At 38.5% G+C, this 23,893-nt stretch overlaps 1 protein-coding gene across 7 annotated transcripts in view; it reads left to right on the top strand.

Annotated features, from left to right (window-relative positions):
• Positions 1–23,442, top strand: part of LOC131168218 (acyl-coenzyme A oxidase 4, peroxisomal-like) — a 69,147-nt gene extending 45,705 nt beyond the window's left edge. For 2 of the 7 annotated variants that reach the window (XR_009140251.1, XR_009140250.1), the window contains exons 11-14: positions 10,175–10,346; positions 10,424–10,516; positions 22,844–23,074; positions 23,226–23,442. Coding sequence is in view for 4 of the 7 variants with exons in the window: in XM_058127506.1 (XP_057983489.1) it covers positions 10,175–10,346; positions 10,424–10,516; positions 18,773–18,864; positions 22,844–22,922 (436 nt within the window). In the remaining 3 variants the exon portion in view is untranslated. Of the gene's footprint in view, positions 1–10,174; positions 10,347–10,423; positions 10,517–18,772; positions 18,865–22,843; positions 23,179–23,225 lie in introns of those variants that run through there. The other 5 variants (XM_058127506.1, XM_058127505.1, XM_058127508.1 and 2 more) reach the window with 3 other exon arrangements.
• The last annotated feature ends 451 nt before the right edge of the window (positions 23,443–23,893 follow it).

The following is a 23,893-nucleotide window of genomic DNA, read 5'->3' as shown; positions in this document are numbered from 1 at the left end:
CAAATTATTTCTATTTTTTTGATCCTCCAAATGTGCATACTTCCATGCGGGATCTTTCTTTGCCGAGGCCTCACATCCAGAACTAGAATCCATTTAAGATTTTAGACTTGGTATCCCGTATCCTAACTGAAAAAATGATGCATCATATATTTAAAATTTAAGACTTACATAATGCATTTCCAAACAAATTAAAAAAAAGTAGCTAAATTTCAATAAAAAGAATAAATATTATGTATTAGTTATAATTTATAAACTTACATTAATTAAACTAAATATTATAAATTAAAAAATAGTAGCTAAATTTCTGTAAAAAAAAATAAATATTATATATTAGTTATAATTTGTAAGCTTACATTAATTAAACTTAATATTATAAATTAAAAAACAGTAGCTAAATTTCTGTAAAAAAAATAAATATTATGTATTAATTATAATTTATAAGCTTACATTAATTAAACTAAATATTATAAATTAAAAAACAGTAGCTAAATTTCTGTAAAAAAAATAAATATTATGTATTAGTTATAATTTATAAGCTTACATTAATTAACCAAATATTTAATTTATAAGCTTACATATATAGAAGAAGAAGAAGAAGAAGAAGAAAAAGAGCAGGCAGCAGTCAGCAGCACGCAGCAAGCATGCAGCAGGAAGAAGAAGAAGAAGAAGAAGAGAAGCAGCCGGCAGTAGGACGCAAGCAGCAGCAGCAGAAGAAGAAGAAGAAGAAGAAGAGAAGCAGCAAGCAACAGGATGCAAGTAGAAGAAGAAGAAGAAGAAGAAGAAGACTTACAAAGGTTCGAAGGCTTAAAGACGATCTCCAGTTGGTTCGAAATGTTGAAGGCGACGTGACGAACTCACGTCGTGCTCGAAGGCAGTCAGACAAAGTCACGACTGCTACGAAGGCAGGGAGACGAACTTGTGAGGGTTCCGGCTAGTTCGAAATGAAGTCGCGCAGGTTGTGCTTCTTCAAAATGTCGAAGATGAACTCACGATCTTGGTCGAAGCTCGAAGACGAAGTTGCGAAGGCTTCCGGCTGGTTCAAAGGCTCGCAAACGAACTCACGAAGGGCTTCGAAGGGTCGAAAGGGGCTAGGGCTCTATTCGTTTGAGTCGAATGAGGGATACGAGTCTGGCTTGGGCTATTTCTCTCCTTTAAATGGCTTAAAAATACACAAGGCGCACCTCACTACGCCTCGTCTCGCCTAGGGTGGCCTCTTGCAGGTTGCCTTGCCCCACCTGGTATGAGGCGGCAACCTCTTCGCCTCACTGCGCCTTGTGCCTAGGCGCGCTTTTAACTACTATGGTCTCCAGTCCACGCAAACTTGCTACCCTTCCTGGTAAGCTGCGTCAAAGGGCTTGATAGCTTAGAAAAACCCTTGACGAACCAATGATTATACCCGGTCAGACCCAAGAAACTATGAATCTCATGCACGTTTCCTTGGTCTCGCCCAGTCAACTACCACCTCAACTTTACCTGGGTCAACTGAAATCCCCTCCTTGGACACCACGTGCCCTAGAAATGCAACCCGCTCAAACTAGAATTCGCATTTCTTGAATTTAGTGAATAGTTCCTTCTGTCTAAGTACCTGAAGGACTACTCTAAGATAAGCATCATACTCTGCTGGACTCTTCGAATATACCAAGATGTCGTCAATGATCACCATCACGAATTTATCCAGGTACTCGTGAAACACTCCGTTCATCAAGTCCATGAATGCTGTAGGCGCATTCGTTAAACCAAACGGCACAACCAAAAACTCGTAATGGCCATATTGGGTTCGGAAAGCACCGATATGTCGATGAACACCATTATGAATTTATCCAGGTACTCGTGGAACACCCTGTTCATCAAGTCCATGAATGCTGCAGGTGCATTCGTTAAACCAAATGGCATAACCAAAAACTCGTAATGGCCATACTAGGTTTGGAAAGCAGTCTTCGATACATCCTATGCTTTCACCTTTAGTTGGTGATACCCGGACCGCAGATCGATCTTCGAAAAGACTTGGGTGCCCTGCAACTGGTCAAACAAGTCGTCAATCTGAGGCAACGAATATATGTTTTTTACGATCACCTTATTGATCTCCCGGTAATTGATGCACACCCTCATTGACCCGTCCTTCTTTTTCACAAACAACGCAGGTGCACCCTAGGGTGACATGCTTGGTTTGATTAACCCCTTGTCCAAAAGTTCCTGCAACTGCTCCTTTTGCTTTTTCAACTCAGCTGGAGCCATCCTGTAAGGCGCCTTCGAGATTGGTGCTGTCCTCGGTGCTAACTCAATAGCAAACTCCACATCCTTGTATGGAGGCAACCCTGGCAAGTCTTCAAGAAAGACATCGGAGAACTCCCTTATCACCGGGATATCCTCCAACTTCAATCCCTCCTTAGGTGACTCTTTCACACTTGTCAGGTATCCCTGACAACCCTCCAGAAGCAGTTGTCTCGCTTGCATCGCCGAGAGGATCCGTGGTGCAGAACGCACACACGATCCAACAAATAGAAATTCTTGCTCTCCGGGAGGCCCGAACACTACTTCCTATGACAATCAATCCTCGAAAAACTGGATGTTAGCCAATCCATCCCTAAGATTACATCAAACCCATGCATATCAAACACGATTAGACTGGCAGACAGCCTCCTCCCTTGAATCTCTATCGGGTAATCTTTTACCACTCTATTGCATACAACCACTAACCCTGATGGCGTATCCACACCTAACTCGACCTCTAACGGTTGAGCCTCCACTCCACACTGTTTAACAAATTCTCGAGATATAAAGGAGTGTGTTGCACCCGAATAAAAAAGAATTACAACATTATATGATAAGTTGTAAATGGTACCTGTCACCACATTGCCGGCGCTCTCTGCATCACCAGGCGTCATCGAGTACACCCTAGCCTAAGTGGTGCCTCCTTGGTGACCACCTCGAGGTGCCTGGTTACCACCCCAGTTCTAGGGAGAGTCACTGTTGCCCGACAGTCTTGTATCAGATGCCCTGACTCCTCGCACCTCTAGCAGTTTGTGAATCGAGACTTGCACTCGCCTCAATGTTGCAACTGGCACTTGGGACACATTAGCTTCTCCGAACTCCCCTAGGACGCCTGAGATCTCGACTGCTACTGCTGTTGGCCCGAAGGACCACCGTACTTCTTCTAATAACTCTTGCCGGAGCCTAACTGTGAATTCTGGGGAAAATGCCTCTTCTTCTGATTTGCCTCTCTCTCCCCCTCCTGGATGTTGGCTTCAGCCGCCATGGCTTTATCCACAATCTCGTAAAAGCCCTAGACCATTAACGCTGCCACTTGCGTGCGTATAGCCTGCTTCAGGTCCCTCTCAAACATACGAGCCTTCTTCGGCTCATCTGAAACCATGTGAGGCGCAAACCGAGATAACTCCATGAACCTAGTTGCGTATTGTTGCATCGGCATCGATCCCTAAGTCAAGTGGAGGAACTCCTTAGACTTCGCCTCACGGGTGGCGATGAGTAAGTATCGTGCGAAGAACACCTCCCTGAAGTGACTCCAGGTAGTTGAAACGTACCCTGGGCGTTGCTCCTCGACCAGCCTAGCTAATCGCCACCATCTCTTAGCCTCCCCCACCAGCTTGAGGGTGGCATATTTAACCTTTTGTTCCTCTGTGCACTTAGACACCTCCAGCAGATCCTCCATCTCTTGTAACTAGTCCTCCGCCATAATCGGGTTCGGTCCTCCCGAAAATGCCGACGGATTCATTCTAGAGAATTACTGGTTTGTGCAGCCTCTATCTGCAACCATTTGATCCTACTCCCTGGAACCCCTCCCGTGTTCCTTCCTGGCTTGCTTCGCTATATCGCGGAGGAACACAGGAGCCTTACTCTCATCCTCATTGGAGGCATCCAGGTGATTATCACCTCCTGTCATAATCGCCTTCCCTTTGGGTTCCATTCTATACATAAGTAAAATCCAACTTAATCATTCCACATTTAATACAATAAATGCAAATATGGAACAAAAGGATTAAACAACACGTATTCGAGACACTGACAACCCATACACACTAGACCGTCTAACCTCTCATCTCGACATCTGAGTCAAGTCTCTCAACCTAGAAATGAAACCATCAATGGATTTACCATGGTTTTCCTAAAATTGTCATTTCCGGAAAAACACAGAAGACTGTTGAAGGAACTCCCGCCTCCGAGCCTCCAGACTAAAACCTGACTAACTCTCTTAACTTTATCTCATTACAGCCAATACTATGGTAATTTACTCACTGACCGTCAAAGTTTGTAGAACCTAGCAAACCGAGGCTCTGATACCACCTGTAACACCCTAGTCCCAACTTACGGCCCAGGTGTTACTATAGTGACGTTTGTGTACCTAATATACTTCTCAACAGATATATACGCAGCGGAAAACAGTTATTTCAACATCCATATACAATATTGTATGATACTCGACGCATCCTTGAGTCTTACAACATTTTACAAGTTCTGAAAACCTATAACATAACCTACAAAATCGAGCTCGTGGAGACGCTCACTCAAAAACAGATTGCTACCCTGCCCCAGTCCTTGCTAATCTCAACCTCGATAAGGACCTAAAAAGACAATTTGTATGATAGGGTGAGACACTTCTCAGTAGGGGACGATTAAGCTAATAACAATGTGTGGCCAGCATGCTTTAAGTGTTTAACAAAAATATAAACATATATAATCATCGTTTCCGTAATTGTAAAATACGTAACCCATTTTCATCATATGAACAACCCCATAGTATATAACAACAATTACATAAATGTACAGATATGCAGGATAGGACACGCCCTCAAACTCTATACCATGTATAAATCCCCACAATCGGGTTTGACTGCCCCTACTGTCTCAATACAGCCTGGGTACACGATCAAGAGGCAAACTCACACTTAGACCGCCCCTACTGTCTAAATACAGCCTGGGTTCATATAGATCAAAAGTATGATGTCCTTATTGGTAACGGATCCGTGCCTACACTATCAGTCCCCAGGGTTCCTAAAGCATATTGTGCAATTTAAGCAATATAAATGCTCTTTTGAAATCATTTAACAAAACACATCATTACGTGAATCCGGCCCGTAGTCGTCAAATAAACTTCCTGCATTTTCACAACAGTTCCAGTATTTCACAACATCAACACCTGCCACACAGTTTTCCACATTCGAAAACAACTCAAAAGTAAATATAAACAGTTAATATCACAGTACAAGTTTTAAACAATGAAAACAACATTTTCAACCAGTGAAAAGGTTTAGAATGACGAGTACAATATTTTAAAAATATAACATTTGAATTTGACTGGTTGGTTTTGAAAATAAAGCCGGTTTACTGAATCGAGGCCCGAAAACCCTAAAACCGTCGTAACTCGATATCTAAAAGTTATTTCAACATTTCAATCGATTCATATTATTTAAATCACTGTATTAACATAACCCCCTTACTTACGTGTGAATCGGAGTTCGAAACGACCCGAAACTCAAGCCCTAGATTTCCGAGCCCCGAACCTAAACGGTTTAAAACAACAGCACGAAAACCCCGAAACCTAATACTCGAAGAACAACACTTCAGTATAATCTTGTATACTACAGATCTATAGGACCAAAAGCAAAAATCGACCCTTACCTCGATTTTCGAGAAAAACTAGGAAATCTCCGAAATGAAATTCTGATCCATAGAACTTGTAGAGATTCCTTCCCTGATCCACGCAGCGATGTTGGATCGTCGATTCCGACAACACACGGCCCGAAAATCTTAGAGAAAGAGAGAGCGGAGTTTGTGTCTCAAGAGAGAGAGAGAGATAGAGAGAGAGAATGAGAGTTTATAAAGAAAAACCTAACTTAGCCTTTAAGTAATCAAAATAAATATCTCTTCCAAGATATTTATATATAAATATCTCAAAATATCTCCTCGAAAAGATCTCTTTATTTATATATATATATATATATATATAAATATTGATCGGGTTACTACAATGTCTCCTATGTACGAGAATCTAGTTACGACTCTGACATGGGGGAAAGAAACCCTGGATTTGGAGGATATCACGAGTGCATTGTAGGGGTTCCATCAGTAGAATGAGGCCAGCATGAGAGTTCATAAGGTGAAGGGCTCGTGGCAAAGGATAATCAGGATTGTAAGAGGCAAGTTTTAAAAGCGGATCGAGTAATAATAAAACTCAATCGCAGTCCAGGAGGAGGAAGGACGTTAGGTGTTTTAAATGTGGGAAAATTGGACGCATAAAATTAGAGTGTCCGGGGTGGAAGAATGGGAATGCAGAAACTCAAGAGGGTTTGTCAAAATCTGCGTATGTAGTGAAGAAGGAAACTCAGGGAGCAGTGACGGTGATATGCTTTCTGTTTCATCGGGTTTAGAATGCCTCACGGATTCTTGGTTCCTAGATTCGGGATTTTCTTATCACATGACGCCCAACAAAGACTAGTTCACTACTTACAGATTGGTGTGTTTTGATTTCGTTTTGATGGGAAACGATGCTGCCTGCAAAGTTGTCGGAATAGGGGATATTAGAATCAAGATGTATGATGGTGTGGTAAGGACGTTATGTGATTTAAGACATCTACTTGATTTACGGAAGAATGTGATTTCATTGGGCACTTTAGATTATAATGACTATAGTTAAAAGACTAAAAGTGAAATAATGAAGATGTGTAAAAGCGTCTTGATGGTGATGAAAGGACAGAAGTTAGTGGGTAATATCTATGCACTGCTCGGTAACACAGTTGTAGGTGGAGCTCCAATTGCAAATTTTGGGTTAGAAAATACTATTTTGTGTAAAACAACCACACACAAAACGAAGGGTATTCTTAACTACATTGTTTTGGATGTTTGGGAACCGGTGCAGGTAGCATCATGGGTTGGACATAGGTACTTCATGAGTTTATCACGAAAGTTCTGGGGGTACTTCATGCGGCACAAGCTGGAGATGTTTGCCAAATTTAACTTGTGGCTGAGGTGGAAAACCAGACCAGCAGAAAGATCCTTAGGTCATACAGTGGAACTGAGTACGCTGGTGTTCAAGGAGTTTTGCATGCAACATCTCAGGTTGTATGCAGGACTTGCAAGGAATTTCTTGGTAAAGTCAGTAAGTATGACGTGTTTCTCGATTAACCGATCGCCAAGGATATTACTAGATGAGAAAGTTGCAGAAGAGATTTGAACAGGTTATATGGTAGACTACTCTGGTTTGAGAGATTTTGGAGGACCAACCATGCATGTTTCTAGCGAGGTGAAACCTAAGCTTGGTGAAATGTCTAGACGATACATCTTTCTGGGGTATCAAAAAGGGGGGTTCAAGTTGGGTGATCCAATGGCAAATAAGGTGGCGATCAATGGAGAAATGATTTTTGATGTTAAAGCCATGGTGCAACGTACTCAGGTAGATGAAGAGAAACATGTGCCAAAAAGCTGCAGCAGCAATGAGCATGTGATGCAGGTGGAGTTGGAGACTCAGGGCAGAAGTGCAGGGAACTCTATCTCAGGAGACCAACAGTATCACAGTATAAATTGCAGCAAAAAGGATATTGTGATGCAGGTAGAGTTATTGATTCAAGGCAGAGATGACCATTTATTGTAGGGAGTTCTAGCTTGGGAGACCAATAGGATCACAATGGGCCCAAATGCACTATCAAGCCACTGCCTATGTATGAATTTGATGATCTGATGTCTTATGCATTTATTACTACTAGCAAGGTTCCTACTTTTTTTCAAGATGTGGTGCACAGTAAAGGGAAAAATAGATAGATAAGTGTTATGGTGAAGGAGATAGAGTTACTGCATAAGAATCAGATCTGAGAGTTGGTGGAGCTTCCAGAGGGGAAGAGGGTGATAGGATGTAAGTGGGTAATTATTCTGTTGTTTTATATTGATGACATGTTAGTTGGTGGGAAGATTCCAACTGAGGTTAATCAGTTAGAAACTATGTTGAGAAAGGAATTTAACATGAAGATTCTTGGGTTGGAGATTCGCAAGGATAAAGCTATAAGGAGATTGGAGTTATCTTAGGGTGGCTTTGTGGACAGAATTGTAGGGAGATTGTGGTTATCTCAGGGTGATTTATTAGAGAAGGTGTTGGAAAGGTTTAGTATAGTTAATGCAAAACCGGTAACTGGTACACCGTTGGCGAATCAATGTAAAATGTGTACCGCTCAGTACTCAAGGAAGGACGGTGATGTTTGGGACATGTTAAAGGTCCCCTACGCTAGTGCAATGGGGTGTTTCGGTAGGTAGCAAAGTAATCCGCCAGTTGTGAGATTCGCGGATGTAGACTACACAGAGGACTTGGATGAAAGGAGGTCTATAACAGGGTATGTTGTGGGAGGGCTTATTTGTTGGAAGTCTTGGATACATTCTTAGGTTGCACTTTCAACAACTGAGTCAGAGTATTTGGCAGTGGCTGAGGCTGCCAAGGTAGTATTGTGATTTAAAGGATTGTTCAAGGAGCTGGGTATTCAATTAGGTGGAGTTCTTGTTACCACGGAAAAGTTCAAGCATCGCTTGTACTTGGTTAATGTTTCTAGGTGCTAGACGGGAGGCGGTCCTAATCTACTGTCTCGGGAGGAGCAGTGGGTTATGCTTTCCTATTTCTCATAATTGGTGAATATTCGCCAAGGTGGAGATTGTTGGATTTGTGGCTCATATTGAGTGGAGTGCATATGCCAGGAAAATATGGTGAAGCAAAGAACAAGGAAGGAGATTGCAGGAAGAAACCGTCGACGGTTGCATCGATAGTTTGGAAACTATAGACGGTTTCAATCGGGATTCAATCTTCAGGTTTAGCCTTGGTATTAAACTGTCGACGGTTGTGCTGAAACCGTCGACGGTATTGATCGGCGTAGATCACTGATTTTGAATCGGAAGATCAGTAGATTGGGAGATTTCGGAGGATTTTCCTCCGGAGATTGCTACAGAAGTGTTTTAGATATAGTCTTAAGTCTTCTGTACGCCTAGGGTTAGAATATAAACTATATTTTGTAACCCTTGATGTAAGCTTGACAATCTGATAGTGGAAATTAGCTGCTTGCTCCCGTGGACGTAGGCAAATTGCCAAGCCACGTAAATTTCTTGTATCTTTGATTTTATTGCTTTCCATTATTCTTATTGTGATTGCTTTTTTCATATATTCATCGTTGGTAGCTTGCATTACTTGTTTCGGATTTGAGTTGTGTGTGTTTTCCACTACGCATTCGAATCAGCACTCTGCTTAAATTCAAATCAATGAATCCTTTATCTTGATTGCGACTGAGTGCAATTCATCAACACATGCATTTAGCTCTTTCAACTATTTTATGTTCTCGAGGAAGTAAATTGAGAATTTTGAAGTTTTGGAGTTCTATGCTTTGAACATAGTTATTAATCCCAGCAAACTGCAAATTGGTATGCACGTTTGAAAACATGGTAAATTCTTGTTCTAAAGAATGCTAAATCTAGCCATTCAAAATTTTTAATTCAATAATTTCCATATATATATATATTTGTTAGTCAAAGTGTTGTGTTATCACATTATAATTTTATCCTCAAATCATTTTCAATCTATTTCTCCAAATAAGATATCTGTTTTAGATTTATGTACACAACTTTTTCTCTTAAATATATTAGTGTTACCACACATTATTTACTAATATACCAATGGATGTGTACCTCTAACTTTCTTTTAAACTATGTGTTATACCACAATCCTGTTCCTGTTCCTGTTCCTCAAATCAGAACATTCCACATACTAGGTAACATTGCTTAAAATTTTTTTATCTCTGTTGCTTATTGTCTTCTATATTGTTTGGGTTTCTACAAATCATGTGCATGTGAGATTGCACCTTTTGTTTTCATAATGGAAATCTGTGTCTTCCTTTTTCTCTTTTTGTGCATGTGTTTTTGTGTCTCTCCTATTTTTCCTTTTTTCTTTAAGAGGGTAAGTTGGGGTTGCCTGTGTAAGAGCCACAATGCTTCACAAGAATTAACACAAAATGTTTATTTTTTGTGCTATAGCTTTCAACCTATTTTTTATGCTATGACTTTCAACCCAACAACATGCTATTAGGAACCTGCAAAAAATGAAGTTTGTGTAGTTTTACCAAATAATGTAGGCTAAATTCTTTTCTAGCACATTATTTTGGTATACAAATCTAATTTTCCATATAATGGATAGGTATCTAAATGAGAGAAAACAGTTTGGAGCACCATTGGCAGCTTTCCAAATAAACGAACAGAAACTTGTCCGCATGCTGGGTGATGTTCAGGGAATGATTCTTGTGGGTTGGCGCGTTTGCAAGTTGTATGAGAAAGGTAAAATGACTCTTGGGCATGCAAGCTTGGCAAAGGTAAGGTTAAAATTTTAGATTAGGATTTTTTTTTTTTTTAATTCTTTTTTGTGTTGACATATTTGTTCAATTTCCAGTCCTGGATTTCCTCGAGGGCAAGGGAGACTGTTGCTCTTGGGCGGGAGTTACTTGGTGGCAACGGAATTTTGTCTGATTTTCTTGTTGCAAAGGTTTTGTTAAGATATTTCTCTATTCTTTTTTTTTTTAAATCAGTAAATGATAAATTTTATTGACCAAAATGGATATGTACAGAAACTCTGGCCATATCCGAGAAAAGGGAGGCAAAGACCCCTAAAAAAAAAAAAGCAAAATAGATTCAAATAAATACTAGGGGTCTTCCAAATATTGTATAATATTACACCACTTCCCAACAATTTACTCTCTTCTTTCAACTTATTTCTTTTCAATTTGACACATTCTTCTTCCCTTTTTTTTTTTTTACATTGATGAAGCTAGCAAGCAACATTACAAACCATCTCAATAAATTTCTCATTCATTTTTTTTTTTTTCTTTTTCAAACCAACAATTTATTCCCCCTAGCAAATACTCAAATATTAAGGGTAAGAAAATATTACTTTCAAGCTTAACTCCAATATGGAGTGGGTACGAAAATATATAGGTTAACAAAGAAAAAGGCTTCTAATGGATAAAATCACGGTAGGCTTTAAAGGCTCAAACTTTATCCTACATTGACCTTTATCACTTCCTAAGTATAATTGAGCAAGCATACCACAAACCATGTAATGACATTCCCAAAAGATAACCAAATAAGAAAAATAATGAGACCATGCAACAAGATAATGTCATGGAAAAAAAAAATAATAGCACCAAATATGATAAATCCTAGCTAAGGAATGGGAATGACTCAACTGCTCATAGGTGTTTTAAGTCTCAACTTATGTTTGATTGTTCTCTGATTGTATGCATTCGACATCCATCAAACCACAATAGCTTACGTGCACTTAAAAGAATTTGAAGTGCCTAAATATATAACTACGATAGCACAATTGACCCAATTGAATACTCTATAATCATGCTCAAACACCCAAGCCAAATTCATGTAAACAGATATGCATGAATCTACGCCCCCAACCTAAACCGAACATTGTCCTCAATGTTTATGAACAAAAAGAAATATTACCATAAAAGCAAAAGGGGAAAGATATCACTTGAATTATTGAGTATAGATCCAAAAATGTGGTATACTCCTGCAAAGTTAACTAAACAAAACAAAAAAACAAAAAACAAAAAACAAACAAAAAAAAAGAAAAGAAAAGAAAACAAATAAAAAAAAAACAAACCTGCGTGGTGTGGTCAAGGTTGATAGACAGGATCCTCAAGTGGAATTTCTTCCACTTCCCGAACTTGCCTATTAATTAATACTTTAAGGCGTTGACCATTTACTTTAAAGATTTGACCATCCTTAGGATCCTCTATTTCTACCGCCCCACTTGCAAAAACATTCTTCACTACAAAAGGGCCAGTCCACCTAGACCGAAGTTTTCCTGGGTGCTTATGGAGTCTAGAATCATATAAGAACACTCGATCATTAGACTTAAACGTTTTTCTCAAAATATTTTTATCATGAAATGCTTTCATTTTAGCTTTATAGATTCTAGAGTTCTCATAAGCATCATTTCTCAATTCCTCTAACTCAATCAACTAAAATTTTCTAAGTTTACCTGCTTCTCTCATGTCAAAATTGAAATGCTTGATAGCCCAATAAGCTCGATGCTCAAGCTCCACAAGTAAGTGGCAAGGCTTTCCAAAAACAAGCCTATAAGGTGACATACCTAAGGGAGTTTTAAAAGTTGTACCGTAGGCCCAAAGCGCATCAACTAATCTCAAAGACCAATCTTTGCGATCCGGGTTGACCGCTTTTTCTAAAATTTGCTTAATTTCCCTATTTGCAAGTTTTACCTGTCCACTTGTCTGGAGATGGTAGGCAGTAGCAGGTGCATTACACAATTCAAATGACATTCTACGAAAAGCATAAGTACCAAAAGGACAAGTGAAAGTGGTTTTATCTTGGTCTTCTAATGCAATTTCAATTTGACAATAATCAAAATAACCATCCAAGAAACAATAGAATGGATGACTAGCCACACGCTCAAGAATTTAATCAATAAAAGGAAGAGGAAAATGGTCTTTCCCGGTGGCAGCATTCAATTTTCTGTAATCAATGCACATCCGCCACCCAGTCACAAGTTTTGTTGGGACTAACTCTCCTAGGTCATTCTTCACCACAGTAACACCTGACTTTTTAGGAACAACCTGTGTAGGACTTACCCATTTACTATCAGCAATAGGATATATGATTCCTGCATCTAATAGTTTCAACACTTCATTTTTCACCACTTCTTTCATAGTAAGATTAAGCCTACGCTGGAGGTTTCTATGCGGGTTGGTTCCTTCCTCCAAATTAATTTTATGAGAACAAACCAGGAGACTAACTCCTTTTATATTAGCAATGCTCCAACCTAAGGCTGACTTATGCTCACTTAGGGTTCGAATTAATTTCTTACTTTGAGACTCAGACAATTCAGATGAGATAATAGGAAAAGTATCACTTGAACCAAGAAAAGCATGTTTTAAACCCTTAGGCAGAGACTTCAATTCAACCTTGGGTGCTTCCACACTTGAAGGAATTTGCTTTTCACCTTTCTCAGGCAACTCCTCAAACTTTGGTTCCCATGCTCGAGTGCCATAATCTTGAGTTCTATAAAAAAATAGCACAAATATCAACTACATCAGATGGATTACTAATAGAATCAAACTCAGAATTAATAAGAAAATACTCAAGGGGATCAAAATCACGGGTTGTAGAAACTCCCCTATCCATGAGTGAGTCAATCATGTATGTCTGGTGGCCCTCGTCATCATCTTCTGGCTGTTTTGCAATATGGAAGATATTCACCTCGAGAGTCATGTTTCCAAAAGATAGCTTCATGAGCTCATTCCTGCAATTAATAAAAGCATTAGTAGTGGCAAGGAAAGGCCTACCTAAAATCAAAGGAATTTTAGAAGTAGTATCAACAATAGAGCTAGTTTCAAGTATTAGGAAATCAACAGGATAATAAAATTTGTCTATTTGAATTAGAACATCCTCTACCACACCTCGGGGTACTTTGACTGGGCAGTCAGCCAATTGTAATACCAAAGTGGTTGGTTTGATTTCTCCCAACCCTAACTGCAAATAAATAGAATATGGCATTAGATTCACGCTAGCTCCTAAATCTAGCAAAGCTTGCCCAAACTCATGATTTCCAATGCTGCATGCAATGGTTGGGCAACCAGGATCTTTGTACTTGGGAGGAATCCGCAGCTCAATTAGAGCACTAACTTGTTTTGTTAGGCACGCTGTCTTCTTCAATGGCACTTCCTTTTAACTGTACACAAATCCTTGAGAACTTTTGCATAAGTAGGAACTTGTTTAATCACATGCAAAAGAGGAAGATTGATTTTTTCTTGCCTTAGATTCTTTAGGGTTTTATTGTTAGGATCCAGAGTTCGTTTGCTTGATTTTAAAGCTTGAGGGAATGGTACCTTAATAGGACTCTTTGTCACCTCAGGTTCCTTGGGAACCTCGGCATCACTACTATCTTGATTCTTTTCCACATCCTCTAATTTTTTTGTTGTTGGGATGTGTAATGACTTACCGCTTCGTGTCACAATCACATTCACATCCTTCAAATTCCTTTGCGCCATGTGTTGACCATGGGGTGCGGACTGAGCTTGAAAAGGAAACTTACCTCGCTCATTCACACTCAAGAAGCTCATCAATTTGGATACTCGACTCTTTATTTCCTTGTTTTCTTCAACAACCTGCGTAATCAAAGATTCAAACTTTTGGTTAGTCTTACCCTGTGCCTAAATAAAAGCATGCAAAGTGTCCTTTAAAGGACTCCTAGAAGATGAAGGTGCATGATATGGTGCAGGATATGATCTAGGGAGTTGTGCAGGAGGCTGGTTTTCAGACTTCTAGCTAAAATTGGGGTGATTGTGCCACCTCGGATTATAGGTATCAGAGAAAGGTGTAAAAGGCTTCTTGTACACGCCTAAGAAATTACATTGTTCCTCATACATCCCTCTCATCTCAGCAAATGTGGGACACTCTTGGGCGAGGTGATCTACCCCACCACACACAAAACATGGTCTAATAGACTCTGCATGGTTTGCCACATGTGTTGGCTTTAAGTCCTTAATTTTTAACACCTCTAGCTCCCTAGTGAGCATCTCAACCTTAGCCTTTAGGTTATCTTCTCCCTTGAGATGGTAAATTCCACTACCATTTGGGTTTCCTACAGGTCGTGACCTATTTGTGCTCTCAGTAGCACTAGGTTCTGTCCATGTGTGCGCTTTTTCTGCTATGCCATTCAAATATTCAATGGCCTTATCAGGATCTTTCTGTAAGAACTCACCATTACACGTCATTTCCACAAATTGGCGCTTTCTAGGTGTAAGTCCCTCTTAAAAATAGATCGCTAAGCACCAATTCTCATACCTATGGTGGGGACACAAATTTAACAATTCTTTAAATCTCACCCAAACTTGGTATAAAGTTTCACTCTCTTTTCGGACAAAGGTTGAGATTTGTCTCTTCAAAGCACTTGTTTTGTGATGTGGAAAATACTTATGAAAAAATTCTTGAGTCATCTCAGCCCATGACCCAATCGAATGTGGTCTCAATGAATACAACCAACTCTTTGCTCTTTCTTTTAAAGAAAATGGAAAAAATTTAAGTCTGACTGCGTTCATTGTACTAGGTTGATTATGAAAATTTGCAACTACCTCTTCAAATTCCCTAGTGTGTACATATGAGTTTTCCTTTTTAAGTCCATGAAAAGTGGGGAGAAATGGAATCATTCCCGGTTTAAAATCAAAATGCGGCACATTAGGTGGAAGCATGATATATGAGGGTGTGGCAATGCGTGTAGGATGGAGATACTCCTGAAGAGTTCTAATGGTTTGGTCCTCATGATGACTCATTGTGAATGAAGATTGTGATGCAATGGATGTATCTAAATTAGGAGACGTATTAAATAGATTCGGAAAGAAAATGTCCGTATCAGAATCAATGTCGGCTCTCTTTGCAAATCTTCCTAATTCGTCCCTATACCTATGCATACACTTAAATAAAAATAAAAATAAAATACTTTACTAAATAAAATAAAAATAAAAATAAAAATAAAAATAAAACTAAATAAAATAACAGAGAGAGAAACGAGATTGCCGCCCTTGATGAATCAATTCAGTAAAATATATTCCTCACAATGCTCCTTATTGTGTCTCCTCGACAACGGTGCCAAAATTTGATCACGCCTAAAGAATAATGTGGTAGTTGTAGCATAGCTTTGGGGTGTCGATTCCACAGGGAGATGGAAAAAGGAATACAAATGGGCAAATACAAATAAAAATAAAAAGAATAGTAAATAATTTTTAAGGAAAAACAAATGACTTCTTTTTAGAAAGATTTAAAACTAAGATTATTTTTGTGGATGGAAAATCAAGTTTGCAAGAATCAAGGCATCAGGAATCCCTCTCACAAATCAGATAATCAATCTATTTTTAATCCATTGGCTTTCTCAACTAGAGATTTCACATCCCAAATCCCCAATCAGAAGATATAGAATTACAAATCTTTGATAAATTCAAAAGTAAATTTTCTAAATATTATTCATCTTGTTAAAAACTCAAAAGCTATTAACTTTGTTAACAAAATGTAACAACGACAATATATCCGAAGACAATATCGCAGCAAAAGAGTAATGTAACAAAATTAATAGTTTGTCTTGAACATATTCATGGATCCTTACAATTCCATGAAAAAAGTATGACTGAATTCATGAAGAGATTTAGATATATGAATATTCAAGCGCGAAATAAAACAAATAACAATTGAAGAACAATAAATAGAAAATATAAAAACATTGAAGAACAATAATATGGATTAAAAATAAATTGAAATACCTTTATTTGATCAAGTTCATCCCTAGCCAAGGCTAGGGAATTAGTTCATCATAGGATGGAAGAAAAATAAACTCTCAAGAAAACCTTCACCCCCAGTCGTCTCCCTTTTTTCACACAAAGTTTTCCTTATATATGTCCCTCTCAAAACCCTAAAAAAATGGAATAACATAAAAGAAAAAAAAAAAAAAAAACGCAGAAAAATATCCTCTGGTTTCCAGGCTTGGATTGCGGCTCACTTTTGGCCTAGTAAACGTTTATATTAGAAAAATACTTTCTCACAATGAATTGTAACTCTTTTTTGTAAGCTTTCCAATGCCACTTGAATCATGCCAATCCGATATCAGATGAGAGAGTTATGATTAAATTACGAAAATATGTCCAGGCTATCTCCTAACGAATTTTGGACTTGGACGGGCTTGGATTGCAGCCCACTTTTGACCTAGTAAAAGTCCGAGTTAGTGAAAAGCAATTTCATGATAAATTGTAGCCCATTATGTTAGGTTTTCAATGCAACTTGAATCACCCAAATTCAATATCAAATGAGATATGATGAAAATACTGAATGGTGCGCAAAGACTTTTCCAAAACGGGATTATATCATATCCAATATTCTTTTCTCCAATCTAGGTGGTTGATCTTCTTCATTTATGCTAAGGGTTGACTTCCAAATCTTTTTAACTTCATTCCTATGATAAAAATCATTGAAAATTAATTAGAATTAAAAACTTATAAAATGAAGATCAAGTAAAAAACTTACCACTAACATATTCAAATTGTCCTTATAAATTAGCAAATAAACAAGAAAAAGTAATGTTCAGAGTGCACTTTTATGCACTCATCAAGTAGGATTAGGAAAATATGACCACTTGCTCTAATCTAATCCTTCTGATGGGAAGAGAAAAGACGTAGGTTTAAGAAGATGCCTTGGTTGTTTCCCTTTTATGGAATTCGATGGAGCCATAGATTTAACGGATGTGTATGCATCTAGATACATGTAAGTACATTTGGGATCATGTCAAATTTCTATACTCTAGTAACATTACACGTATGTATGATTTATCCCAAGAGTACTTTTAGTTACAACAAGGAGATATGAGTATTGAGAATTATTTTTGAGAGATGAAGCATATTCATGAGGAGCTTAACATTGTGCAACCTATAACTGCCGATGTTCGTGAGATGCAGAAGCAGAGGGAGCAGATAACAGTTCTTTGTGTTCTAGTAGGCTTGAGACTTGAGTTTGAGGCAGTCCAGTCCTAGATACTTAGTAGTGCTGAGCTGCCATCATTTGTTGATGTTTATTCTTGTGTCCTTTGTGCTTTCTTTAGCACACATTCTCCCGCTTTTGCATCTAGCTATAATAGGACAACCTTTGCTACACAGGGTGATTCTAGTTCTTTACCAAACAGCCGCAAAAAAGTTATCGAGGTGGTTTGAGTGATTGCAGCGGTAGAGACAGACGATGTAGAGGTACTCTTTGCAAGTGCACTCATTGTGGACAGAGTAATTATACTATTGAGCAGTGTTGGGATATTTACGATAGACCTTCTCCTAGTTTGAGTTATGTGTCTTGTCTCGATTGTGAGTCTTGTCAGTTGGGAAAGCACCATCGTGTTCCTTTCTCTTCCCGAGTCAATAAATAGGCTGCGAGCCCATTTATGTTGGTACATTATGATGTTTTGGTCCTTGTAGGGTTGTGTCCAAGTTGGTTTTCCTGTTCTTTGTAACTTTTGTGGATGGTTGATTATTCAAGAATGACTTGGTTATATTTAATAAAACATTGTTCTGAGTTATTTCGTGTATTTTGTTCCATTTGTTCTGAAATAACGCTAAAGAGTATTTCAGTCCACAATTCACCACTAATATGACTCAATTTGGTATTGTTCATCAATCATCCTGCGTACATGCTCCTTAACAAATAGGGTTGCAGAGAAGAAAATTTATATCTTCTTGAAATCACTTGCACCTTACTTTATCAAATGCATGTACCTAAAGTGTTTTGGAGTGATGCTGTACTTACTGCTTGTTATTTGATCAACAAAATGACATCCTTTGTTCGTAGTAGTAAAATTTCTTACTCCATTATCTTTTTGAATTCACCTTTATTTTCTCTCCCTCCTCGCATGTTTGGGTGTGTGTCCTCTGTTCATCAACTAACTCTTGGGAAGGATAAGTTGAATCCTCATGCTATAAAATTTGTTATTCTGGGCTACTTATATACTCAAAAGGGATATCTTTGTTATAATATTATGTTGTGTTGCTTCTTTGTTTCTGCTGATGTTACCTTCTTTGAGTCTATACCTTACTACACCTAGTCATTGAGTGCTTCTGAGCTTAATGAGTCTCTTCCTTTACATAATTTTCTAAATTCTACTTTGTTGTCCTTGCTCAACCAACCATCTGAGTCTCCATGTATTTTAAGCCCTTCTCATTGTCTTGATCATACTAATTTGCAGGTGTATTCACAACTTCGGCTCCAAGGAAAAGAGTCCCCTCTTGCTTCTACTACCATGCCTTTGGTTTCCTCGTTTGATGATCATACTATTTGGTAAGCTCGCTAAGGCTTGGGTCCTTAACTACAAAAAATAATATTTATAAAACCTAACTATCCCAACTTTAGCAGAAAGTGGGTAAGTCGAGTATCAATCCATGGAGACTTGAAGCGCAAATATTAAACTACTTCCAATTTAATTTACTAAAGCCTTGTTGTGAAAAAGAAGTGAAAGATGGTATTTTGCAATGGTGATTGTCTAACAACTACTGGAAAGCATGTAAACGAAAACAAGTAAATCTAAACTACCGAAAAGCAGGTAAATTTCTAAATTACCCTACTCCTACAAAGCAATACTGTGATCTGAATAAGACGCTGGATGCCATGCCTCTAACTACGCTTATCCAGACTTCCGTAGAAGTACTAACCCGAGCGGGCCAAAGTGGGAGAGGGGCAATCGAGGGCACAGGGTAGCAAAGGGGCACCAACCGTCCGGAGTACGGTCGAGAACTGGAGTATACCCTATATTAATGATAACAAACACCTCCGCGGTTCCATAGCCGACTATTTTCCTCTGACTAATACGTAGCAGTGCTTATCCTTATTTGTGATCTTTCATCAAACACACAAGAAGTAAATGGAAAGCAGTAAATGAAAGCATGAGTAAAAAGATCATCCCTTTATCATTCCAAACGTCTGTCACTAACGCCAAAAGTACAAGAGGAGATCCTAATACACACGACTGTTGCATGAATGCTATCGGATGTCACAGGCCGTCGGACACTCCATACACGAACCGAAACTACTTTACTCCTACTCTAACTTGGCTTTCAATGACTTCTTAGGTTTGTCACTCACCTAAGAGAGGCCAAAGAGGAACCCAGAGCTTGTGTTCGTAGCAATTACTTATAGGTTCTAGGGTTTACAAGGTTTGTTTTACAAATTAGGAAGGTTTGCTGCAAATCTCACGCAAAAGATCGTCGTTGTCGACCAAGTTGCTCCTCTGTCATTCTTGTGCGCGCCCTAGTCGAGACTCGTGAGAAGTTAGGGATTCGAATCTTCAATGTCTTCGACTTTGTCGCACCTCAGGGTCTTGATGGTCGAGAATATGGTCGAGACTTGCAGTATTTCGATCCTCAGGAAATCTCAGGAACTCGACATGGTTGCCCCTGAAGGTTTCTTGGTCGAACACTTTGTCGAGACTCTTGGTATTTTTGTTCTTAGTTCTGTCTCAGTATCAAGACGTGGTCGCTCTAGGGTGTCACTTGGTCGCGCACTTGATTGAACCTTGCAGCATTCTGATCTTAGTCTGAACCTTAGAATTTGCAGTGGAAGACTAAGTTGTCCTTGTGGTTTGCTGGTCGCGCCACATGGTCAAGCATCATCTTCATGTCCAACCATGATCTGAAGCTTATGGAGCTTGGGTGAACAACTGGATTTGAGCTTTGAATCCTCCAAATCTTCCTTGGCTTCTTGTAATGGTTTTAACCCGTTTTTCCTAAAAAGATAAATAAACCTTGCATAGCTCTGAACGATGATAACTCTGGGTAAATACAAAATAAAATGAGGATAAACAAAGGTAAATGAAGGTCTAAAATCATATATTTTAGGGACTCATCACTCTCCATGATGTTGATCCTCCTTTTGGTGTTTGGAAAGGCAAATGCATATGTACTAACATCCCATTTCCAACTATGTTTGTTATGACTCCTTATCACCCTCCTATTATTGTTTGGTTACTGCTCTGTCATCTACTACACTTCCTAAATCTATTTCGAAAGCCTTAGCCCATTCTGGGTAGAAGGATGCTATGGTTGAAGAGATAAATGTTTTACATGACAATGGCAATTTGGACTTGGTACCTCTTCCTCCTGACAACTCTGTGGTTGGTTGTTACTAGGTTTACACTATGAAAGTCAACCCTGACGGTTCTGTGGCTTGTTTGCCTTGTTGCTAAGGGATACACTCAGGTGCATGGTTTGGATTATTTTGATACTTTTTCTCCGGTTGCCAAACATACATATGTTCATCTCCTTGGCTACTACTTGTCATTGACCTTTGCATCAGTTAGATGTGAAGAATACCTTCTTGTACGGTTACCTTGAGGAGGTGGTTTATATGGAGCAACTACTTGGGTTTGTTGCTCAGGGGGAGTCAAGCTTAGTGTGTCAACTCAAGAAGGCTCTATATGGTTTGAAATAGTCTCTTGGAGCATGGTTTGGTCGTTTAGTGCTGTAATACTTGAGTTTGGTCTCCGATTGTGTGTTGTGGATCATTCGGTGTTCTATTGTCATACATCATCAGGTAGGATCCTCCTTCTTGTTCATGTGGATAATATTGTTATTATAGGTGATGATGATAAAGATATTCAGTCTCAAACTTCTTCTATAGACTAAGTTTTAGACCAAAGATTTGGGGACGGTTGAAATATTTCTTGGGTATAGAAGTATCTAGATGTCGTACAGGAACTGTTTTTTTTTATAGAGGAAGTATGTTCTTGATTAGTAAAATGAAACTGGATTGTTGGGATCTAAACCGGTTAATACACCCATGGATCCTAACAGCAAGTTAGTGCTGGATATAGGTGTTTTGCTACCTAATCTAGGACAATGACAGAGACTTGTTGGAAAGTTGAATTATCTCACAATCACTTGGCTGGATATGTCTTTTTGCAATAAGTGTTGTGAGCCAATTTCTAGATTCCTTGAGGACAATTCATTGGGATGCAATAATTTGCATCTTGAGATATCTTAAAGGTGCGTGTGGGAGAGGACACTTATATCCATGGATATACAGATGTAGATTGGGTTAGGTTGCCTTTTGACTAGAGATCCACACCTGGGTATTGTATCTTGGTTGGTGATGATTTGGTTTCTTGGAAGAGTAAGAAACAAATCGTGGTGGCTAGGTCAAGTGCTGATAAGAATATAGAGCTATGGCTCACACTGCTTGTGAACTTGTTTGGTTGAAGAACATGTTGGAAGAATTGGGTATTTCTCATTCTCGGTCTTTCACGAGCTAACGAAGCACATTGAAGTTGATTGCCACTTTTTTTTGGGAGAAACTTGGGCAGAAGTTCATTACTACCGCTTATGTGAAGTTTGATATGCAATTTGCTTATTTGTTTACCGAAGCGTTAGGGGGTGCTCATGTTAAATTTTTTTGTAACAAGTTAGGAGCATATGACATTTATGCTCCTGCCTTTCTTTTAGTATTATTATTATTATGTGTATTAATATGTTAATTAGTGAGAGTTAGGGTATTATTGTCATTAAAAATGTGTTTAATTTGTATTATAAATAGAGGGAGAGACCTATCTTCAAGTTAGGTCATTCATTTTAATCAAATCTTAATAGGAGCATACGACATTACATAATTAGAGAAAATGGGGGAAAAAAGCATAGGAAAATATTTTGTTGACATTGTGCTTTGAGTGTTATTGAGTTTAGGCTTGTGAACAAAACTCAAAGAGAGCTGGTGTTGCGAAGATTAGCGAGTTTCAGACTTCTGACTGTTCACAAGCAGTTTGTTTTTACAAGCCCAGTGATTGGTGCAGGAATTCCTTGGAGGGTCTCACATTTGTCTAATGCATGTGATTTTCTTTAGTGAGTGATGCAAAAACTTCTATTAGAAGAATGATGGAAATGTAATGGTGTCAGAAAAAATTCAGGTGGATGAATGATGTATAATGAAGATGTTTTGGTGTGAGATCCATGTTAAGCTTGGGAGTTTTAAGCTTTGTCATTAGAGCCAATCTAACAGCATCTCATCATTAGGCTGTGTTGCCCGAAACTTGTAGAGAAGAGTGATGGATATACTAGCGTGAGCGTGAGGACAAAAACTGTGCCTTGTTCTGTTTAATTCCCTAGCATTGGATATTACTGGTCTGTCAATTTTCAACTGAAAGATATTGATTTTATAATTTTTAATGTAAGAAAGATGAAGAGATGGGGAGGCATTACCCTTCCCATGTGCAGGGATCATTAGTATGAACTATGAACAGGGTACTAATGTACTCGTTTTTGTTGGCTTTCAGGCATTCTGTGATTTGGAGCCTATCCATACGTACGAAGGTACCTACGACATCAACAGCTTGGTCACTGGTAGGGAAGTAACTGGTGTTGCCAGCTTCAAACCTGCTGCATTGAACCGAAGGAGCCGCCTTTAACTGCATAAATTCTGTTTATGTGGACGTTTAACTCCATAAATTCTGTTCGTGGACTTTTACCTGGGAATTTGTTGGCTGGACAAATCCCTAGGTAGATGGGTTAGTAGATACACAGATTGTTGAACAAAAATATAATGAAGCATAATTATTTGCTACTGTTGTATGCCTTGCAATAAAGATAAAAGAAAGTAATTTCAATACAACTGATTATTCTCTTTGTTTCTGAAATAGTCAGTGAAATTCTATGCAGAGCAGCAGCAAATCACTCAGAAGCTTGAGCAGGGTCGCTCAAAAGTCAGACCAGGGATGAATAGAAAACAGGGTATTGCTTTTCACGTTAAATTGTTAATTGACTAATAAAATGAGTATAAAGATCATCCTAAGTCAGGGATGAGGATAATTATGTTTTAGTGATTGTAGAACTCACAACAGTAATGATTAGTGTAGCCTTGGATGGCATTTCTACCCTTTAGTTGCATGAGGGGTTAGTGGGGATATTACCCCTGCTAATCAGTTTGTAGAATGGATATAAAAATTATTAGGTTATGCTGTATAAATATATTGTATAAAAAATTAGAGATCCATTATTTAAATTCATTTAAGAAAAAGGCTTGAAATTTTTGGGTTTATTTACAACTAAACCTTATATTTGGAAGTATAACTTCGAGCTTTGGGAGTGGAATTTTACAAAGCATAGGAGTTCGAATTTAGTTTGGTAAAATTCATATTGGAATTCGGAAGTATGACATAAAATTATGTGAGCATATATACACAGCAAAAGGAATATATTGCTCAAGTCTTTTTTGGCCTTTTTGAGGCTTTTAAGATGTTTGCAAATGCTATGTGTGTGAGGTTAGAATTTGGATGTATAGATTTAAATAAAATATAATATATAATTATATTAATTTTATTTAAAGA

The sequence above is a fragment of the Malania oleifera genome, chromosome 11, assembly GCF_029873635.1.
Source record: "Malania oleifera isolate guangnan ecotype guangnan chromosome 11, ASM2987363v1, whole genome shotgun sequence".
Taxonomy (NCBI): domain Eukaryota; kingdom Viridiplantae; phylum Streptophyta; class Magnoliopsida; order Santalales; family Ximeniaceae; genus Malania; species Malania oleifera.
The sequence above is the reverse complement of the archived record's forward strand: the minus strand, read 5'-3'. Positions and strand labels throughout refer to the sequence as shown.